At 41.7% G+C, this 21,976-nt stretch overlaps 2 protein-coding genes across 2 annotated transcripts in view; both read left to right on the top strand.

Annotated features, from left to right (window-relative positions):
- LOC101322849 (S-adenosyl-L-methionine-dependent tRNA 4-demethylwyosine synthase TYW1) overlaps positions 1 to 8,313 on the top strand; it is a 222,883-nt gene extending 214,570 nt beyond the window's left edge. The window contains exon 17 of the mRNA XM_019921823.3: positions 8,240 to 8,313. The gene's annotated coding sequence lies outside the window, so the exon portion shown is untranslated. The remainder of the gene's footprint in view (positions 1 to 8,239) is intronic.
- Positions 1 to 21,976, top strand: part of CALN1 (calneuron 1) — a 504,452-nt gene that overhangs the window by 8,081 nt on the left and 474,395 nt on the right. Inside the window, exon 2 of the mRNA XM_073792040.1 lies at positions 8,240 to 8,315. Coding sequence (XP_073648141.1) covers positions 8,308 to 8,315 — 8 coding nt within the window. The 5' untranslated portion in view covers positions 8,240 to 8,307. The remainder of the gene's footprint in view (positions 1 to 8,239; positions 8,316 to 21,976) is intronic.

Here is a 21,976-nt window from a genome sequence, read left to right as displayed (position 1 = left end):
GTTCTGAAGAACCTAGGGCCAGGACAGGAATGAAGACACAGGCGTAGAGAATAGACTTGAGGACACGGGGAGGGGGTAGAGGAAGCTGGGACAAAGTGCAAGAGTGGCATTGACATATATACACTACCAAATGTAAAACAGATAGCTAGTGCGAAGCAGCTGCATAGCACAGGGAGATCAGCTCAGTGCTTTGTGACCACCTAGAGGGGTGGGATAGGGAGGGTGGGAGGGAGAAACAAGAGGGAGGGGATATGGGGATATATGTATACCTATAGCTGATTCACTTTGTTATACAACAGAAGCTAACACAACATTGTAAAGCAATTATACTCCAATAAATATGTTAAAAAAATTAAAAAGTTAAAAAAAAAAAAGAAAATTTGAGTTAAAAAATAAAGTGCTCCGAACTCTGCTTTCTGACTTGTGCTGAGAATAATAACAGATAAGATTGTGTCAGAAATCCAAGCTCCAGGAGCGCCTGGAGCCACACACTCAGCAAATGTGTCTTGTTTTGAAGTTAGAGAAGCTATAACGATTCTTTCTGGTAAAGAGGGAGTCATTTTCCCTTTTTTCTGCATGTTTCCAAAGTGGAGATGCCCTCTGGTCTGTGTCCTGGAGGAGGCGTGTTGGGGTGAAAACCTCCACACCCATTCCCACCACTTACTCAGTTCTTCACCTGCGCAGGGAGTGGCTGATGTTCTCTCAGATCCCATCAGGCCTTGGTCCACGTCATTGGGGGTTGTCACTGTTCTTCCGAAGCAAAAAATATTCCACCGCATCTCTCTAGGCCGTCTGCCTCCTGGGTGGGTAAGAGAGTCCATGGGCTCTCCTTGGCGTCTGACTCCCGTGAGTATGCACACTTGGGTCAGGGTAGGGGCCCGTTTTGAGAAGTAACTGGGTGTATGAGTCCAGCCTGGGGTGCTCCATGAAGCTGGCAGGGTATGAGGAGACCGACCAGGAATATAGCCCAAGGCACATGTGCTAACATAGTTTAGCAGAAAGCCCTATTCTTTGGAGTCATTGGTACCATCTGGCCCACTAGTAAGGATGATCCTCTGGTGTCCATTTCGCACCCCCATAGTGTGTGTTCTCTTACTAGTGAGAATCTTGAAGAAAGAGGAGAGTGAAACTTGGGTCCTCTGACCTCCAGCGACTTCCAAAGTACTTGACCTTGAACTCAAGCTCCAGCTGCCCTCCATGCAGGTCTTACTTTCTCATCCCCTGTGGGGCAGTTTTCTTTCCTAGAGTCAACGTCCAGAAGAAGCTTCTCCAGTCTTTATCATATGTGTCAAACTTTTATAACCTCCTTTTGATCCTTTTCCTATGCCTACTCCTCTTTTCTTTTCTCATAACACTTTCCCCAACTTGACTATCTCTGCCAACCTTTATCCATCCCTGACCCACATCAAAAAGCAAGTAGAGGGCTTCCCTGGTGGCGCAGTGGTTGAGAGTCCGCCTGCCAATGCAGGGGACACAGGTTCGTGCCCCGGTCCGGGAAGATCCCACATGCCGCAGAGCGGCTGGGCCCGTGAGCCATGGCCGCTGAGCCTGTGCGTCCGGAGCCTGTGCTCCACAACGGGGGAGGTCACAACAGTGAGAGGCCCGCGTACCGCAAAAAAAAAAAAAAAAAAAAGCAAGTAGAGATACACCCACATCTATGATGATTATGCTTACGTGTGATACATGCATGATGCATTGTGTGTACCTGTGCATCACATTCCAGTGAATATCCCTGGATTTTGAATGCTGTAATGTTCTTTATAGAAGTAAAAAAAAGTTGCCCCAGATGCATTTTATAACTTTGTAATTAAAGTAGCCATTAAAATAATTAAATTTGGTGTTTTATAAGGACTAGCATAGTACAGTACTAGGCAATTAGTGAATATTTGTTGAATGAATGTTTGAATGGAGGAAGGCTATGAAGGAAAAATAAACGGTGGTAATAAAAGTTTAAAAACATTAAATTTTATTTTTAACACTATATACAGTGAAGAGACAGCATAAATGGATCTTACTTGTATTGTAGAAAAGGATATGATATACAGATTTACATATATTATTACCATAGTACCTTTGTTGAGAATTTCATCTGCATTATTATTATATGTATATTTGGTCTAGCAACAGTTCACTTTCAAATTACGCAAAATGACCATGGATCAGTCTCGCTTATGCACAATGTGTATGTAGACAGCACCCCTTAAACTTTCTTCAGTTCCTTATTTTTAATGAGATTTATGCATAGATTTTAAAAATGTTTTAATTAAAATAGTGAAAAATTTCAATATAAATTCTGTGATTATTCATGATCACAACTATTAATGGTACATCAAAAATGGTGACATAGGTAAGAGAAGCTGTGGGTTATTTGCCTGTCTTTTAGGCCAGGTATTAGGTTGGCCAGAAAGTTCGTTTGGGTTTTTCTATAAGATGTTATAGAAAAACCCAAACGAACTTTTTGGCCAACCCAATATAGGATCACCACTTTCTCTCTCTTCATAAGAAAGTGTAGGACTTTCACTTCTGGTCATGGTGGAGTAACAGGGACCACATTTACTAACCAGCCTTAAATAACCACCCAACAAATAGTATATATATATAACATTTTCAAGACAGTGGACACAGCCAAAAAATGAGTTTTCTTTAAGAGATGAAAAAAATGTGGTGGGCCCTGTAACTGCCTGGATACTCCTTTGAGAGTATCCAGGCAGTGTTGCAGGGAGGGGAAAGCCGGGCAGAGCCTGGCAGGCTCCCTGAGTTGAGAAGAGATAGCTGACAATTTGGGGAGATGAAGGTGGCTAGAATTCAGAGGACTGGGCACAAGGGAGGTGAAAGCCACACAGAGGAATCCTGAGATCTGCAGAGGGCAGCCCCCAGGTATTCAGCTGAATACTGACTGGTGCATGGATTATGAGGAAACTACTCAAGGCTGGTAAAAGAACCATCTGAAAGATGGTTTCCACTCACACAGGATGGGAATAAAGCTTGCTCCCACCAGCCAGAACAGAGAACCTCATGATTCATGGGACACTTGGTAGGGTACATAAAGTGTCTTTCCTCAATAGAATAATTAAGTCTAATCACGGTTCTGGGTCCGCCTAAGAAATCTTAAAGTCAAGTCCCAAATAGAGGGGAATTCCCTGGCAGTCCAGTGATTAAGACTGCATGCTTTCACTGCCAAGGGCCTGGGTTGGATCCCTGGTCAGGGAACTAAGATCCCACAAGCTGTGCAGTGTGGCCAAAACAAACAAACAAACAAAACCAACCTCAAGAATATTTATAAGAATTTAAAAATAGGCATCACCCAACAAGATAAAATTCAGTGTCTGGAATCCAATAAAAAATTACCAGACATGTAAAGAAGCAGGAAAATATAATCTATAATGAGAAGAAAACTCAATAAACAAAACCAATGCAGAACTGCCAAAGAAGTTAGAATTAGCAGATAAGACATTGAAGCAATTATTTGGATGGTATTCAGTATGTTTAAAAAGTAGAGACATGGGGGATATAATAAAAAATGCAATCAAACTTCTGGAAATAAAACAATGTCTGAGATGAAGAAAACACTGGATGAGATTTATGGCAAATTAGAAATTTCAGAATAAAAGTGATTTTTTTTAGTGACTTGGAGTTATAGCAATAAAAATTATCCAAAATGAACCACAGAGAGAAGAGAGAAAAATAAAGAACAGAGTATCAGTGGACTTTTGGGACCTTAAGCAATCTAATAAATGTATAACTAGAGGCCATTAAGGAGAGACTCCTTCATAAAGCAGAAAAATATTTGAAGGAAAAATGGCTGAAATTTTCTAAATTTAATAAAAATTATAAACTCACAGATACAAGAAGCTCAATAAACCTAAAGCACAAGAAACACAGAAAAAAATATATACCAAGGTATATCATAATCAAACTGCCAAAAACCAGTGATAAAGAGAAAATCTTAAAATCAGCCACAGTAAAAAGACATGTGATATATAAAAGAACAAGATTAAGATGATAGTGGATTTCTTGTTAGGAATAAACCAGCTGAGAGGATAGTAGAACAACATCTCTAAAATAATAAAACACTGAAAAACAAACAAAAAATACCTTTCACACTAGAAGCAAAATACCTTTCAAAAATGAAGGTGAAAGAAAGAGTTTCTTGGATATAGAAAATTGAAACAGTTAATCACCAGCAGACTCCCCAGATGTGAAATGTCTAAGGAGTTCCTTCAGGCAGAAGCAAGATGATACTGAAAAGAAATACAGGTCTACACAGAGAAATGCAGAACACTGGAAATGGTAACTACTTATATATGTAATATTGTTCATTATTACTTAAATTTGTTTAAAACATATTGACTGTTTAAACAAAAACATGAATAATGGAATATTGGGCTTGTAACATATGGAAAAATAAAGTGTATGATAACAATAGTGCATGGGTTGGGAGTAGTGAAATAGAAGAATACTACTATAATATTCTTACATTATACGTGAAGTGATATCATGTCACTTAAAGGTAGACTGTCATAAGTTAAAGATATATCCTATAAACCTGAAGCAACCACCAAAATAACAAAACAAAGCCAGCAAAGCAGATAAAATGGAGTCATAAAAAATTCACTTAATTCACAAGAAGATAGAAAAAGAGGAAGAAGTGACGAAGACCAGTGGAACAAATAGAAAGGAAATACCAATATGCTAGGCTCAAACCTAATCATGTTAGTAATTACACTAAATGTAAATAATCTAAACACTCCAATAGAAGGCAGAGACTTTCAGATTGGATAAAACAGCAAGACCTAAGTACATGCTGCCAACAAGAAACACATTTAAGTATAAAAATCCAGTTAGGTAAAATGTAAATTATGCTAACATTAATCAAAATACAACTGAAATGGCTATAGTAGTATCAGAAAAAGTAGATTGCAGAGCAAAGAGCATTCCCAGTGATTTAAAAAAATGTTGATTTCATAATAATAAAGAGATTGATTCATGAAGAGGACATTATAATTCTAAATGTTTATGCTTCTATTAAGAAAGCTTCAAAATATCTGAAGCAAAACCAGATGAAACTGCAAAGAAAAATAGACAAATCCACAATTATAATAAAAGGTTTGAATAACCCTCTATCAATATATAAGAAAACAGGTAAACACAAAATCAATACAGGTGTAGAAGATTTGAACAACACTGTCAACCAAGTAGATCTGTATGACATTTATAGAATATATAAGTCTCAGGAAATTTCAAAGAATCCAAGTAATAGAGATATGTTCTATGACCACAATGGAATTGAATTAGAAATCAAATTAAATTCTAAGTCAATAACAGGAAAATCTTTTGAAAATCTCCAACTATTTGGAAACCAAATACCAAGCTTTTAAATAAACCATATGTCAAAGAAGAAATCGAAAATGAAATTAGAAAGCATTTTGAGTGGAATGAAAATCAGAATAGAACAAATCAAAATTTCTGGGATGCTACTCAAGCAGAACTCAGAGGGACATGTACAACACCTATATTAGAGAAGAAGAAAGGTCTTAAATCAGTAACCCCAGCTTCCACATTAAGACCCTAGAAAATGAAGGGCAAAATAAATCCAAGGCAGGGTAAAAAAAAAAAAAAAGAAATGATAACAGAATGAAAATCAGTAAAATGGAAAACAGAAAACAATAGAGAATATCAATGAAATCAAAAGTTGGTTTTTAAATAATATCAATTAAATTGGCACACATCTAGCCAGACCAGTCAGGGGAAAAGGAGAGAAGACATACATACATTGTCCATATCAGGAATGAGACAGATAACATCATTAGAGATTCTACAGACAGTAAATGGATAATAGGAAATATTCTGAACTACTTTTTTGCCAACAAATTTGACAATAAAAATGAAACAGGTGAATTCCTTGAAAGATACACTCTCAAAGCTCACTTGAGAAGACATAGATAACCTGAAAAACCCTGTATCTAGTGAAGAAATTGAATTTGTAGATTAAAACATTTCCACAAAGTAATCCCCAGGCCTAAACATCTTCATTGGTGAATTGTACTAAACATTTAATGAAGAATAGCACCAATTTGTGCAAATTCTTCTGGAAAATTGAAAGGGAGGGAATATGTCCCAACTGATTACCCTGATACCAAAACAAGACAAAGACATTGTCAAAAAAAAGAAAATTGCAACCCAATATCCCTCACAAACGTAAGTGCAAAACTTCTAAACAAATTTTTGGTAAATCAAATCTAACAATATATAAAGAGGATAAACAAATAGAGTTCATGCCAAGGATGATGGGTTGGTTTAACATTTGAAAATCAACCAATGCAACTTATCACAAAATCCAACATCCATTCCTGAAAAATAATTCCAGAAAACTAGGAACAGAAGGTAGCCTGATAAAGGGCATCTATGTTTTCCCCTAAGATTGGGAACAAGGTTACGATGTCCACTCTTACCATTCTGTTCAACATTGTACTGGAAGTTCTAGCCACAATAAGGTAATAAAAAGAAATAAGAGGCCTCCTTATTGGAAAGAAAAAAAAAGTTAGAAAACTAACACTATTGATCCCAAGGCTTACTATAAAGCTTCAGTAGTTAAAACGGTGTGTTATTGGCATAAAAGAAGACAAAACTTCAGTGGGATAAAATAGAAGTCCAGAAATATACCTGCACTTATATGGACAATTAATTTTCAACAAAGGTGCAAAGACAATTTCGTGGACAACGGATAGTATAGTCTAGTCAATTAACTAGTGCTGTAACAATTGAATATCCATATGCGAAAAAGGAACTTAAATCCATACCTTATATCATATGCAAAATTAACTCAATGAATCAAAGACCCAAATGTAAAACCTAAAATTATAACATTTCATAGTAGAAAATCTTTGCAACCTGTTTGCTTTTTCAGCATAATGGGGTATCATTTATATACAAAAACCACATATTTAATATATATCATTTGGTGACTTTGGACATATGTACACACCCATGATACCATCACCCAATTAAAGTGATAAACATATCCATCACTTCCAAAAATTTCCTTGATCGATTTTGTTGATGTGTGTGTGGTAAAAACACTTAACATGAGATCTACACTCTTAAAAAATTTTGAAGTCACAACACTGTCTTTAACTATAGGGATTATGTTGTACAGCAGGTCTCTAGAACTTACTCATCTTGTATAACTGTAAATTTATACCTATTGAATAGCTACTCCCTACTTCTCCCTCTTCTCATGTCCTGGCAACTGCCAGTCTATTTTTTGCTTCTATAAATTTGACTATTTTAGATATCTCATATAAGGGGAATCACATGTCCCTCAACAGATGAATGGATAAAGAAAATGTGATATATACATACAAAGGAATCTTATTTAGCCTTAAAAAAGAAGGACATTTGCAACTACATGGATGGACCTGGAAGACATTATACTAAATGAAATAAGCCAGTTACAGAGGCAAAATTTTATTTGATACCAAAAGCATGACCCATACAAGTACAAACTGATAAATCAGAGCTCATCAGAATGTTAAAGTTTCACTTGTCTATAAGATACCCTTAAGAGAATAAAAAGGCAAGGTACAGAAACACATTTGTGGGAGAAATATGTTAAAAATTATCATATTCAGAATACAGAAAGAACTTTCAAAACCTAATACTAAGGAAGCAACCCGTTAAAATGGGTAAAATATATGAACACACACTTCACTAAGAACTCATATGCATAAGAAATAAGCCTGTGAGTAAAAGATTAGTACATTAGTCTTTAGGACGTGCAAGTTAAAACTACAGTACACCCCCTGTAATTTATTATTTTAATTAGATTATTTGCAAATGTTGATTTTATTTTTGGTATCCAATTATTCATGATACACTCACAATTCATCCCTGTATACCAGGGTGTCAAGATACTATACTAGTTGGAGGGGAATCAGTGGTGGGCAGTCATTTGAAGACAGGAGGACAGGCACCCTCACTAGGCTCTGAGGTGTCAAGGGCCTCCTCTGGGCTTGCTACCCTCATTGAGATGAATCTGCCCAGAATGGCTGAGCTGCCCATGTCACGTCCTGGTTATAGATGTTCTAGAGTTGTACTCCATTCATTCATTCATTCATTCATTTCTTGCCCAGAATGGCTGGTCTGCCCATGTCATGTCCTGGTTATAGATGTTCTAGAGTTGTACTCAAATCATTCATTCACTCATGCATTCATTTATTTCCTGCCTATTCTGTTCTAGGCAATGTGTGAGGCCCTGAGGATGTAAAGATGAATACCACACAATCCCCGTCTTAATGGAGCTTAGAAATGAACGGGTAAGATAAGGATGTAAGAAAAGAGTTTTGCTAACCTTTTCCACCTCCAGCTCCTAGTATGGTGTTTGGCACAGGGTAAGTGCTTAGCACCTTTGTGTGGAATGAATGAATGAACAAATGAATGGTTTGAAGAGAAGCTGAAGAAGCAGCCCTAAATGATTTAGGCTGATCGTATTTGAAGGCTGAGGGGCTTGGTCGTGCAGGCCCCCAGAGTGCTGACAGGCTCAGACTGAGACGTGATATGGGCACATCCAGTAGAATTCCACTATCTGCAAGGGACCTGATAGATCTCCATCGGGAAGTGACTCACAGCACTACACTTCACCCAAGGGCCAGGCTTTGCCAGCTGAGGTCATTCCAGAGTTCCTAGGGACTCGCACCCAACTCCACAGTAGATGCCCTTTTCCCATGTCCTTCCTGTCTCTCTGTGGGAGCTGGGCTTGTCCAATTTCCAGATAGCCTTGGGCATTTTGTGCAGGGGACATGTGCCATGAAACTCATTCCCTTGAATTCATGAAAATCGGCGTTAACAGTGTGAAAAATAAAGCATTCTAGAGTAGCGAAACAAATAGAGTTGTGCATCCGGAAGATCTGTGCTTGAGTCTTGCCTTGACCACTTTCCAACTGTGTGATCTTTAAGTGGAAAGTGGGATAAAATTATCTTTGTCCAACCATTCATGCAAGGTTTAAATTGGATAAGATCAGTAGATTATTTCGGACAAAGACTAATGTATGGTAAGAACCCAGTAACTGGTAGCGTCGCCGGAATTACCACTGTAAATACCGTATTGGGAGGGCTTGATTCCCCAAGTTTGGAGGAGTCGAGGAAGGATTTCTGGAATAAGTATTCCTTGAGGCAGGTCATGACGTAAGCATAGGAGTCATCCAGATGAACAAGTGGGGGAAGAATGTTCCAGGTTGAGAGTATAATGAGACTCGGGCGAAGTCAAGGATGGAAGAGGCCAGTATGTTCAGGGGTCTGCATGGGTCAGAGGGCTGGGTGCCTGTGCAGAGGTGGCAAGAGGTGGTCTGGTGAAGGGCTCAGTGCGTGCAGGGCTGTGGGTGTCCTGCCCAAGAGCTGGGCTTTATCCTTGAAGGAGACAATGAGGTGTCATTACAGGGTTCTAAAGTCTGCAGGTCCATGTTTTAAGATATATTCCTGAGAGCCTAGCTCTCCTAGGTCTTAGGGAGACCTTCACAACCCATCCACAGAGTTCAAACAAACAAACAAACAAACATCTAAATCTTGGAAATAAGGCAAAGAAAGGACAACATCTTCTTTCAGCATCACACAGGGGCATTGTTGTGCAAGACCCCCCAAGCATTATTTAATTATAGGAGAAGGTACCTTCGTTAGACCATTTCGTCACTGGTTGAAAGCCCAGATACTACGGAATTACACGTTAACTCGATGTTTTGTTTTGTTTTTCCCTAGTGGAGAGACAATTGATTTTTACCTGGTAGGAACGATAAATCCAAATGTTAAGGCCTTATTAGACTATCAGGACATTAACCAGTTTTGTATCTAACCTAACAACTTTATTCTTTTCTTTAAATCCCAGTTCCTCAAATGCTTTTTGAATCAGCTTTACCCAATGCTCTGATCTTCTCATGAATAAGTTAAATAAGTCTTTGACGTGTTTTCATTCTATATTTGCATGATAACTGTGTTCGCTTTTTGAAAGTCACTTTGGTGTCAGTGTTTTAGCCAAAAATCCCTGTGAAAGAGCAAGTGATGGAACTGGAAAGCCTGGAGCTGTTTTCTTAGTCTTTAGCCTTGGGACGCCCAGTCCCTGAGATCATTGGAAAGGTTACTCTGGGCATTAGTAGGGAGTGTTGTGACTCAGGTTGGTACCCTGGGCCCTCGGCAGCTTTGGTTGATGGTGAGAAGCAGCGAGCACAGGCACAGGGGAGCTGACTCAGCTCAGCTTGGTGAGAGGGGTTTGATTGGGGCCAGCGTGGACTCTGGTCCAGCAGATGGGACAGGCAGGAGGATTCCCTGCAGCAGGGGATATCGAGTCAGACCCCTAGTAGCACCCCTCCCTGTATGTTGCTAGATGTAAATCTCTTGAAGGCAGGACTCGAGCCAATAGCTGGCCAACATCAGGGATACGGGCTGCATCCAGCCTCTTGTGGGAGGGTTAGCAAGGGTGTTCAGGCTGGAGGGACCCACATCCCAGTGGAGAACTGAAAACAAGCCCAAAACACTGTCTTTCAGATCTGGCCAGTGGGTTAGGAGCAGGTGAGAGTGGGGAGACTACAGCACAGGACTGTAGCTCCTGGGGCTCAACCCCAGACCTGCCAGATATTGTGTCAGAGGCAAAGAAGCTCTGCCTACACTGTCTCATTTGTCCTTTCGTTTATTCATTCACCAGTACAAGGAGGTATTGCTGAGCAAATGCCAGGCTCAAGAGACCCAGTAGGTAGGAGTGTTTCCGTGACTACGTTGATAGGACTAGGGAAGATGCCCCTGTCATGTCCCATCTTTCTATTGACCCATTTCCCCTGCCTTCCCTGCAGTGTGATTGGGAGCAGAAGAGCGGTATTATGTTTACAAAGACTAAATCGGACCTCATTAAGACACCCCGAGTGGTGAACAACTGTCATTAACATTCAGCTCCTTTGACCACCCAACCTGTGTTGGGAGAATCCCTCCCATGATGTGTCAGTGCCTCTCCAATGCAAAGCTCAGGAATAAGCTTCTCCGGATGCTCTTGCGGCTGGAGGCAGGCATGTGACAAGGCTCTGTCAGTCACAGGCACGCTGGACAGACTTCCGTTTGGAAGCATGTGACCCACAGAGGCAGGGACCACATGGGCTCCACTTTGGCAAGGGTGGTACAGAGACACCCGGCCTCCAGAAGCAGCACAGGTCCAGCCTGTGCCCGGTGATGGGGTGGGCGAGTTTCCCAGGGAGGCTCAGGGATAAACACCACTGACTGTTGGCAATCTCTCTGTAGTACTTGGCTCAGGCCAGTTGCCCTGAAGCCCTGAGGGTTTCCAGGCCCGTAATGGGCTCCTTCTCCAAAGAAGAGTCCAATTCAATACATCTGTCTCCATTTAGGCATTTACGTGAACCTTTAGGGAAGTTTCACACAAAAGAAATTCTGGGAAACAGTTAGATAACCCTATGAGCTCTGTCTTGCCTCCTTCTTTAATAGAAACGTAGGCTGATATATTGGATCCCTTCCGTCAGGAACGGAACAGGGATTGGTTATCACTGAAATAGACCCTCATTCTGTATTTGCGTTCCCTGTTCACCAAGCTTCTGACAACATTACTTGTGGACTTACAGAAAGCCTAACTTCCCATATGGTATCCCACAGAAGACTGTTCATTCATTCATTCATTCATTAGTAAAGGAGCTCATTTACAGCAGAGGAGGTAAGGACATATTTAAAAAGACCTATGTTGTCTCTTGTACTGCCTGGCTTGGCTCAGGGTGTGCCTGGGATGGATTAAAGCAGTCACGAGATCTACCCTCAATGAACACCCTTCCAGAGTAGGTGTATCCGACCTTTGAGTAGTCAGGATATGCCGCGTTTCCATGGTCATTTCCCAATTCCATTCTGTGCGATTTATTCAGCAGATACTCTGGGCCAGATGCTTTATGTACCTTGTTGCACATATGCAGTTCTCACAAAAGCCCATTTTCCACGTGACAAGACCAAGGTCCAGAGAGCATAAGTTGTCCAAGACTACAAGCTAGTAGCTTCAGAGTTGGGCTTGAAACCCACCCATGCCCACATTCTTTTCACTTCATTATGCTGCCTCCTTTCATGGGGAACTGAAGAGAGTAATTCCTGCATTGCCTCTCATGGCTCTCCCTCTTCCCCCTCCTTACTCTTACTCTAACTTCAGAATTAGAGTCATAATCCACAGTCCCAAAGGACATTTGAGAGTATGGCACTACTTACGAGGTATCCAGTTAGGGAAAGGAGCACTGCTTTAGGTCACCTCCCCTTGACTGGGCTTAGACAATATTAAGGAAAGAGATTTCACAACTTATTATAAAGCTACAGTAATCAAAATTGGTATTGGCTGTGGTATAGCACAGCAAGCTCAGCTTGGTGCTCTGTGATTACCTAGATGGGGGGGGAAGGGAGGTCCAAGAGGGAGGGGATACCTATAGCTGATTCACTTCATTGTACAGCAGAAGCTAACACAACATTGTAAAACAATTATACTCCAATAAATAAATATATATATATATATATATATATATATATACACAAAAAAATGAAAAAAAAACTGGTGCTGGCACAGGATAGACAGATAAACCAATGAAATAAAATCAAGGATCCAGAAATAAACCCATATATCTATGGCCAGTGAATTTTTGCCAAGGGTGTCAAGACCATTCAATGGGGAAAGAATAGTCTCTTCAACAAGTGGATTGGGACAACTGGAAATTCACATGAAAAAGAATGAAGTTAGGAGGAGAGGTGGCCAAAATGGTGGAGTAGGAAGACCCTGAACATACCTCCTCCCATGGACACACCGAAATTACAGCTACTTACAGAGCAACTACCTGTGGGAATGACCTAAAGACTAGCAGAAAAGATTTTCCACAAATAAGACATAAAGAAGGAACCACAAGAGATGGGTAGGAGAGGCAGAGACACGGTATAGGGAAGACCTACACCCCAGGCCAGTGACCCACAAACAGGAGAAATACCGCTATTGTAGAGGTCTGCTCCAAGGAGCAAGGGGTCTGAGCCCCACATTGGGCTTCCCAGCCCAGGGGTCATGCACTGGGAATATGAGGCCCCAGAATGTCTGGCTTTGAAAACTAGTGGGCCTATGTTTGGGAGAGCCAGAAGGCCACTGGAAACAGAGAATACACACTTAAAAAGTGCACACAAAATCTCACACACTCCGAGTCCCAGCCTAGAGGCAGTAGTTTGAAAGGAGCCTGTGTCAGACCCACTTGATGATCTTGGAGAACCTCCTGTAGAGGCAGGAGGCAACTGGGGACAGAGATGCTGACAGCCACCATTAGTGGAAGATGGTTCTACTATCATAACACCAGTGGGCCAACACCAGCTCTAAGTCTCACCCCTGGGACCAGGCAGACAGCCGTGTGGGGACCTGGCCCTGCCTACCAGCAGGCTGGCATCAGCCCCAACCACCCCTGGGTCAAGTAGACAGCTGTGCTTGGACCCAGTCCCACCAATCCTGGCCACCCTCCACTCCCTGGGTCTGTGCAGCCAATTCTGCAGGAAGCCTACCTGGCCCTCAAGTAGGCCCACAGCTCTTGCATGAGGCACAGCCTGGTTTGGGGGACCAGCCCCACCTACCCACATGCCCACAGTAGTCAGCCCCGTCACAACAGAAGGGTGCAGGCCCATGTTTTTTTTCTAGTAGTTTTATGGTTTCAGATCTTGCATTTAAGTCTTTAACCTACTTTGAGTTTATTTATGTGTATGGTGTGAGAAAATAATGCAGTTTTATTCTTTTGCATGTTGCTGTCCAGTTTTTCCAGCACCATTTATTGAAGAGGCTGTCTTTTTTCCATTGTATATTCTTGCCTCCTTTGTTGTAGGTTAGTTGACCATATAAGTGTGGGTTTATTTCTGGGCTCTCTATTTTGTTCCTTTGATTTATGTTCATTTATTTTCAGTACCATACTGTTTGATTATTGTAGCTTTGTGGTATAGTTTGAAATTGGGAAGGGTGACATAGGTTTTAGAAATTTTTTTTTTCTTTTTGGATATGTCTCCTAAGGCAAGAGAAACAAAAGCAAAAATAACAACTGGGACCACATCAAACTAAAAATCTTTTACATAGTGAAGGAAGCTATCAACAAAATGAAAAAGCAGCCTACTGAATGGGAGAAGATATTTGCAAACAATATATCTGATAAGGGATTAATACCCAAAGTATAAAAAGAACTCATACAATTCAGCATCAAAAAACCCGGCAGTGCAGTTAAAACTGTGCAGAGGATCTAAATAGACATTTTTCCCAAAGAAGACTTGCAGATGGCCAACATACACATAAATAAATGCTCAATATCACTGATCATCAGGGAAATGCAAGTCAAAACCACCATGAGATACCACTTCACACCTGTCAGAATGACTATTCTCAAAAAGACAAGAAATAACTAGTGTTGGTGAGGATGTGGAGAAAAGGGAACCTTCGTGCCCTGTTGGCAGGAATGTAAATTGGTGCAGCCACTATAGAGAACAATATGGAATTTCCTTAAAATATTAAAAATAGAGCTACCATTTGATCAGTAATTTCACTTCTGGGTATTTACACATAGAAAAGAAAAGCACTAATTGGAAAAATACATGCACCCCCATGTTCACTGCAGCATTATTTACAAAAGCCAAGACATGAAAGCAACCTAAGTGTCCATCAATAGATAAATGAATAAAGAAGATGTGGTACACATATACCATGGAATACTACACAGTCATACAAAAAATGAAATCTTGCCATTTGCAACAACATGGATGGATATAGAGGGTATTATATTAAGTGAAATAAGTCAGATAGAGAAAGACAATTACCATACGATCTCACTTATATATGGAATCTAAAAAAAAACCCAAAACGAATGCATATAACAAAACAGACAGACTCATAGATACAAAGAACAAATAGGTGTTTGCCAAGGGGATGGGGGTCGAGGGGTGAAATAGATTAAAGGGATTAAGAGATGCAAACCTCCAGTTATAAAGTAAATAAGCCATGGGGAATGTAATATACAGCATAAGGAGTATGGTCAGTAGTATTGTAATAACTTTCTATGGGAACAGATGGTTACTAGACTTACTGAGGTGATCGTTTCATAATATATGCAAATGTCAAATCACTATGTAGTGCACCTGAAACTCAGATGATATTATATGTCAACTATATTTTGATTTAAAAAAAGACCTCTGCCATGACTAGTCATTGGCTGGGAGCAGCCCAGCAGAAGCACGGCCTCCCTCTGTATGAATGTGATGGTAAATCCAGGTGGACCACAGCCAGGCTGCCAGTCATTTATGCTACCTACACTAGGAGCCCTGAAAGGTGAATTTTCATGGCTGCCACACTGTTTGGCTGAGTTCCAGCCAATGGAATGCGGGCAGGACTGATGTGTGCCTCTTCTAGGTCTGGCCTATAAACACTTTATGCTCATTTCTCCTTGTCTACTTGATATGCACAAGTATAGGAACCTTGGAGCCATGTGTTGAAGAACCAAAGATAGAAGAAGCTTGACCCACCACTTGAAGAAGAGCCACCCACCAATCAGCAACACTCATTTAGGGCGAACCTTAAGTGAGAAGGTTCTATTGTGTTTTTAAAAAAGAAAAGAGAAAGGAAAAGAATGAATTTGGACCCCTACCTCTACAAAAATCAACTCAAAATGGATCAAAGACCTAAGTATAAGAGCTAAAACCATAAAACTCTTAGAAGAGAGCATAGGAGTAAATATTCCTGACCTTGGCTTTGGCAATGGACTCTTAGATATGACAGAAATAGTGCAAGCAGCAAAAGAAAAAATAGGTAAATTGGACTTCATCAAAATTTAAAATTTTTGTGCAACAAAGAACATTATCAAGTAAAAGAAAAGACAGCCTACAGAATGGGAGAAAATATTGGCAAATCATATGTCCGATAAAGATCTGGAATATATAAAGAACTCTTACAATTCAACAGCAAAAGACAGCCAATTTAAAAATGGGTGAAGGCACCCTAACACCATACACAAAAATCAACTCAAAATGGATCAAAGACCTAAGTATAAGAGCTAAAACCATAAAACTCTTAGAAGAGAGCATAGGAGTAAATATTCCTGACCTTGGCTTTGGCAATGGACTCTTAGATATGACAGAAATAGTGCAAGCAGCAAAAGAAAAAATAGGTAAATTGGACTTCATCAAAATTTAAAATTTTTGTGCAACAAAGAACATTATCAAGTAAAAGAAAAGACAGCCTACAGAATGGGAGAAAATATTGGCAAATCATATGTCCGATAAAGATCTGGAATATATAAAGAACTCTTACAATTCAACAGCAAAAGACAGCCAATTTAAAAATGGGTGAAGGCACCCTAACACCATACACAAAAATAAACTCGAAATGGATTAAAGACCTAAAGGTAAGGCCAGACACTATAAAACTCTTAGAGGAAAACATAGGCAGAACACTCCATGACATAAATCATAGCAGGATCATTTTTGACCCACCTCCTAGAGTAAGAGAAATAAAAACAAAAACAAAGGGGACCTAATAAAACTTAAAAGCTTTTACACAGCAAAGGAAACCATAAACAGGACAAAAAGACAATCCTAAGAATGGGAGAAAATATTTGCAAATGAAGCAAGTGACAAAGGATTAATCTCCAAAATACAAGCAGCTCATGCAGCTCAATATCAAAAAAAAAAAAAACCCAATCCAAAAATGGGCAGAAGACCTAAACAGACATTTCTCCAAAGAATACATACAGGTGGCCAACAAATACATGAAAGGATGCTCAACATCACTAATCATTAGAGAAATGCAAATGAAAACCACAATGAGGTATCACCTCACACTGGTCAGAATGGCCATCATCAAAACATCTAGAAACAATAAATGCTGGAGAGGGTGTGGAGAAAAGGGAACCCTCTTGCACTGTTGGTGGGAGTATAAATTGATACAGCCATTATGGAGAACAGTATGGAGGTTCCTTAAAAAACTAAAAATAGAACTACGATATGACCCAGCAATCCCACAACTGGGCATATACCCTGAGAAAACCATAATTCAAAGAGTCATGTACCACAATGTTCATTGCAGCACTATTTACAATAGCCAGGACATGGAAGCAACCTAAATATGCATCAACAGATGAATGGATAAAGAAGATGTGGCACATATACACAATGGAATGTTACTCAGCCATAAAAAGGAATGAAATTGAGTTATTTGTGAGGTGGATGGACCTAGAATCTGTCATACAGAGTGAAGTAAGTCAGAAAGAGAAAAAAAAAATACCGTATGCTAACGCATATATATCGAGTTTTAAAAAGCGGCACCGATGGCAGGGCAGGAATAAAGACGCAGACGTAGAGAACGGACTTGAAGGCACGGGAGGAAGGGGAAGCTGGGATGAAGTGAGAGAGTAGCACTGACATATATACACTACCAAATGTAAAATGGACGGCTAGTGGGAAGCTGCTGCATAGCACAAGGAGATCAGCTCGATGCTTTGTGACGACCTAGAGAGATGGGATAGGGTGGGTGGGAAGGAGGCTCAAGAGGGAGGGGATATGGGGATATATGTATACATACAGCTGATTCACTTTGTTGTACAGCAGAAACTAACAACATTGTAAAGCATTTATACTTGAATAAAGATGTGAAAAAAAAATGGGTGAAGGATTTGAATAGACATTTCTTCAAAGAAGATGGCCAACAAGCAGGTGAAAAGATGCTCAACATCATTAGTCATTAAAGAAATGCAAATCAAAACCTCAATGAGATTGCACTTTACAGTCACAATGATGACTATTAAGAAAAAAATAAGTGTTGGTGAGAATGTGGAGAATTTGGAACTCATGTACATTACTGGTGGGAATGTAAAATGGTTCAGTCACTGAAGAAAACATTGGTGAGTCCTCAAAAAGTTAAACATAGGGGCTTCCCTGGTGGTGCAGTGGTTAAGAATCCACCTGCCAATGCAGGGGACACGGGTTCGACCCCTGGTCTGGGAAGATCCCACATGCCGCGGGGCAACTAAGCCCCGTGCGCTATAACTACTGAGCCTGCACTCTAGAGCCTGCAAGCCACAACTACTGAGCCTGTGTGCCTAGAGCCCATGCTCCACAACAAGAGAAGCCACCACAATGAGAAGCCCATGCACTGCAACGAAGAGTAACCCCCGCTCAGCCCAACTAGAGAAACCCAGCGCGTAGCAACGAAGACCCAACACAGCCATAAATAAATAAATAAAATAAATAAATTTTTTTTAAAAAGCCAAACTTAGAATTACCATGTGACCCAGCAATTCCACTCTTAGATCTATACCCCAAAGAAATGAAAACAAGTACTCAAATAAGTGTACCTGAATGTTTACAGTAGCACTATTCAGAATCACCAAAAGGTAGAAAGCCAAATATGCAATGGATAAAAATATTGTGGTGTGTACATACATGAAGTACTATTTGGTTATGAAAAGGAATGAAGTACTGATACTTCGTACAACAATGTAGATGAACCTCGAAAACATTATGCTAAGTGAAAGAGACCAGACACGAAAGGTCACGTATTATACAATTACAATAGGCAAGTTCATAGAGGTGGAACACAGACTGTGGTTGTCCGGGGCTGGAGGTGGGAAGGAAGTGACTGTTTTATAGGTATAGGGTTTCCTTTTGTGGTCATGAAAATATTTTGCAACTAGATAGAGATGGTGGTTGCATAAAATAGTGGGTGTATTAAATGCTACTGAATTCTTCACTTTAAAAAGGTTAACTTTCTTTCGTGTGAATTTTACCTCAGTAAAATATATATTGGAAAAAACAAAAGGATTAGAGTGAGACAACAGCCAGTCCCGTAGCGGAGGACTCTACCCAGGGTGCGTGGCAGGTGGGGTGAGGCAGGAAGTGCAGCGCAGATTTAAGCAGCAGCTTAACCAGGAGCGTGTCCAGAAGGAGATGCACCCTCACCTGCCTGGGTGGCGCTCTGCAAGCGGCTCCTTGGGTCAGCCCTCTGATTCTACAGCTTCTCGCGAGTTAATCTGAGCCTCTGGAGGTTTTATCAGGCTCTTGCCAGCTCCTCCTCCACCTGCCTGGCTGGCCAGAGGGTCCTGGCCAGGCTCCAGGGAGCTCGCGGCTCACTTCTCCGTCTTGCAGCCCAAGCAGCCAGCCTCGCCAGGGTCTGGCACACCTTCTGTGGGTTCCAAGGGGCCAGGCCGGGGCCAGCTCTGGAGTGGGGCTCCCCAGCTCTTCAGACACTGCAAATCCTTCTTCTTAGCACAGCTGGAAGGATTGGGACCACTTTGGCAGCTCTGGGAAAAGGGCTTGGGACCACCTCCAGGAGCACCGGTAAGTGATAGGGTCTGAGCTCTGGGGCCTCACCAGGGGAGTAGACTGGCTCTCACACACTTGAGGTGTATGTGACCCACACTGATCTCCTTGCCTTAGACCCACAAGAGGGCTTTAGCTGTGTCCTGGGGGTAAGGGCGGGGGATGGACATGCTTCTGGCTAACTTCTACTTGATCTTCAGAGTTTAACACAGACATCACCTTCTGCAGGAAGCCTTCCCAAGCCCTAAGGTGCCCTTTCTCTGTGTCCTCAAGGCATCCTGCACTTTCTATATAGCATTTTCTATACTAGCTTATAAATGTCACACGCTAGCTGGTGGACTCCCTTGTTGCTGGGTGCCCTCTTCCGGGGGTCCTCTTGCCTCCACATCAGTGACCCGGTCGGTGTCTTGGGTGCCTGCTATTGATCTGGGGAAGGAGGGCTAGTCCCTTCTCTTAATTTGCCAGGCAAGTACCTGTTCACTCTTGTGTGCAAATGTACACACACACACACACACAACCTCAAGGAAAGGTCAGTCTGTTCCTCAATCCAGGTGCCTGTGATGGAATCTAAACTGGACAGAACTGGGGTGGCAGTGGGCCGAGTGACAAGCATAATAAGCTCAAATCCTTGCACCACACCAGGCCTGGGTCTCCCCGACCAGACCTTTAGGGCACTGACCCCCAAGTAGATGTCCTCTTGGCTCGTCAGATCTCCCACTTGGACCTGTTTCTCATCCTCATTCTTCTCCATCTTGCTTTTCTCCTTTCCCGGGTGGGAGCTATTCCCTCGTTGGGGTATCCCAGCTCCTCCTCAGTATTAGAGTCCCCATTCAGTTATTGCTGCTCAGAGTGAGGGGGAGACTTGGGGCCTGGAAGTCAGACAAGAGAAGGGAGGGGACCCTGACCTCTGGGGGGAAGCTAGCTTTTTCTTTTTGTTCTTCTATGATTACTCCAAACTCTTTTATACGACCAATCACTTATACTGCAAGTGTTAATCTCCTGCCCACAGACTTCAGTGATCTATACACAAGATTCATGTCTTCCTGTTGACATAATTTTTGGACTTTATTTTGCTGGAAGGGTGTCTGTCTCTTTCCCAACCTTGACTGTGACATTACCAAACCCCCTTCTATTGGTTTGACCTTGGAGAGCTCTGTTTTCAAATCCCACTTCTCGTTTCCCCCCATTGCAGCAATTAGGGCTGGGGGTGAGTGGAAAGCTGTTAGTCTTGGTGCAGATAGACACAGGCCAGGTCTTAAAACTCAAGTTTTGGGCTGGGAGCAGCCAGGCCACTGGCAGATGCAGGAGGTCATGGCTATAGCCTCCCGTACGAGTGAGTAAGACACAGCCCCTAGGCTCAATAGCACACAGTCTAGTGTGTGCTTGGGAGCAGAGAGGCCCCTGGGAATTCAAAATGTGGTGTAATAAGTCTAAAAGGGAAGTACATGATGCTTTGAGAGCACAGAGAATGGGAGCCTAACCTTGTGCATGAAGGAAGACTACCTGGATGAGGTGATATCTGGGTTGGGCCATGAAGAGCAAACAAAAGTTTTCCAGGAGCATATCCATCTGCACCATGATCCCCAAATTCTCTCCTCTCTCTCAAGTTCTGCAGACACTAGAGAGGCATCTGAGATGCCCCCCTGTGCTTTGTCTGGGATAATTTGGTTTGATAACCTTCTGAAGCATTAGCTGGACCGAGGCACCCATGGCTATTCCTCTCTGACCCTAAGCAGATGTGGAGACCTCTAGAGAGACTGGAGGTTCTTGGAAAGCCTTGGGGTTGCCATATGTGGTACCACTCCTGATTTCTGTCCAGGAGAGTCTCAGATACGAGATGAATCCGAGTTTGGGATGTAGGATATTAGTGGTTTCCACTCTCAGCACCTTTGCTATGTGATGGCATCTGTCCCAAGGACTAAAACATATGAATCCAAGTGGGAGCCGTAAGCCATCCTCACAGTGACTGTTCCTCCCGTGGCCGAGGAAGGGAGCTGGAGATATTGCTCTAACCTTGCTTGAGTGGCGTACTTCCCAAAGCTGGAGTCGTTCAGGCTACAATATCACCTGGGACAGCCGCAACTGGAGAGTCTAGAGCAGGCTTTGCTCTGCCAAGTTCAATGAACAATCTCAGATGGGCTAAGGAGAACTTAGCTTAAGGGCTTGGTGGGACCTTGGCCGCATGAAACAGAAGGCAAGATGAAAAAGCCGGGAGTATGTGGGTTTAGCATGCAGGGATGGGCTAGCAGTGGGATGCCCTTGGGGTGGATGTGCCTAATATTGCTATTTGGCCACTATTATAATATGAATTCAAGGGAGGGACTCTTTTCCTTCTTTTTCTTTTTCCTGTTGAGGGGGCTTGTGGTCTAGGTGGGCTGGGGGATGAGAATATACAAAATAGGGATGGTGTTTTTATTATTTTACAAAGTAATATTAGTCGTACTTTACCCTAGCTTTTAGCTGTGTCCCTGAGTCCAATTGCATACAGAACCCAATAAAGAGATACCTATCTATTCACGGCTATACAAAGACACAACAGAGCCTTGACATTACTGGCTTTCAGGGTGGAAGGGGAACCATATAAGTATTTACCCCTTCTGCACAGCTACCCTGGGGTAGTGGGGGGGTGGCGTTTGATGTAACCAACAAT

Source organism: Tursiops truncatus, chromosome 15, assembly GCF_011762595.2.
Source record: "Tursiops truncatus isolate mTurTru1 chromosome 15, mTurTru1.mat.Y, whole genome shotgun sequence".
Taxonomy (NCBI): domain Eukaryota; kingdom Metazoa; phylum Chordata; class Mammalia; order Artiodactyla; family Delphinidae; genus Tursiops; species Tursiops truncatus.
This window is presented reverse-complemented; position numbering and strand designations above follow the sequence as displayed.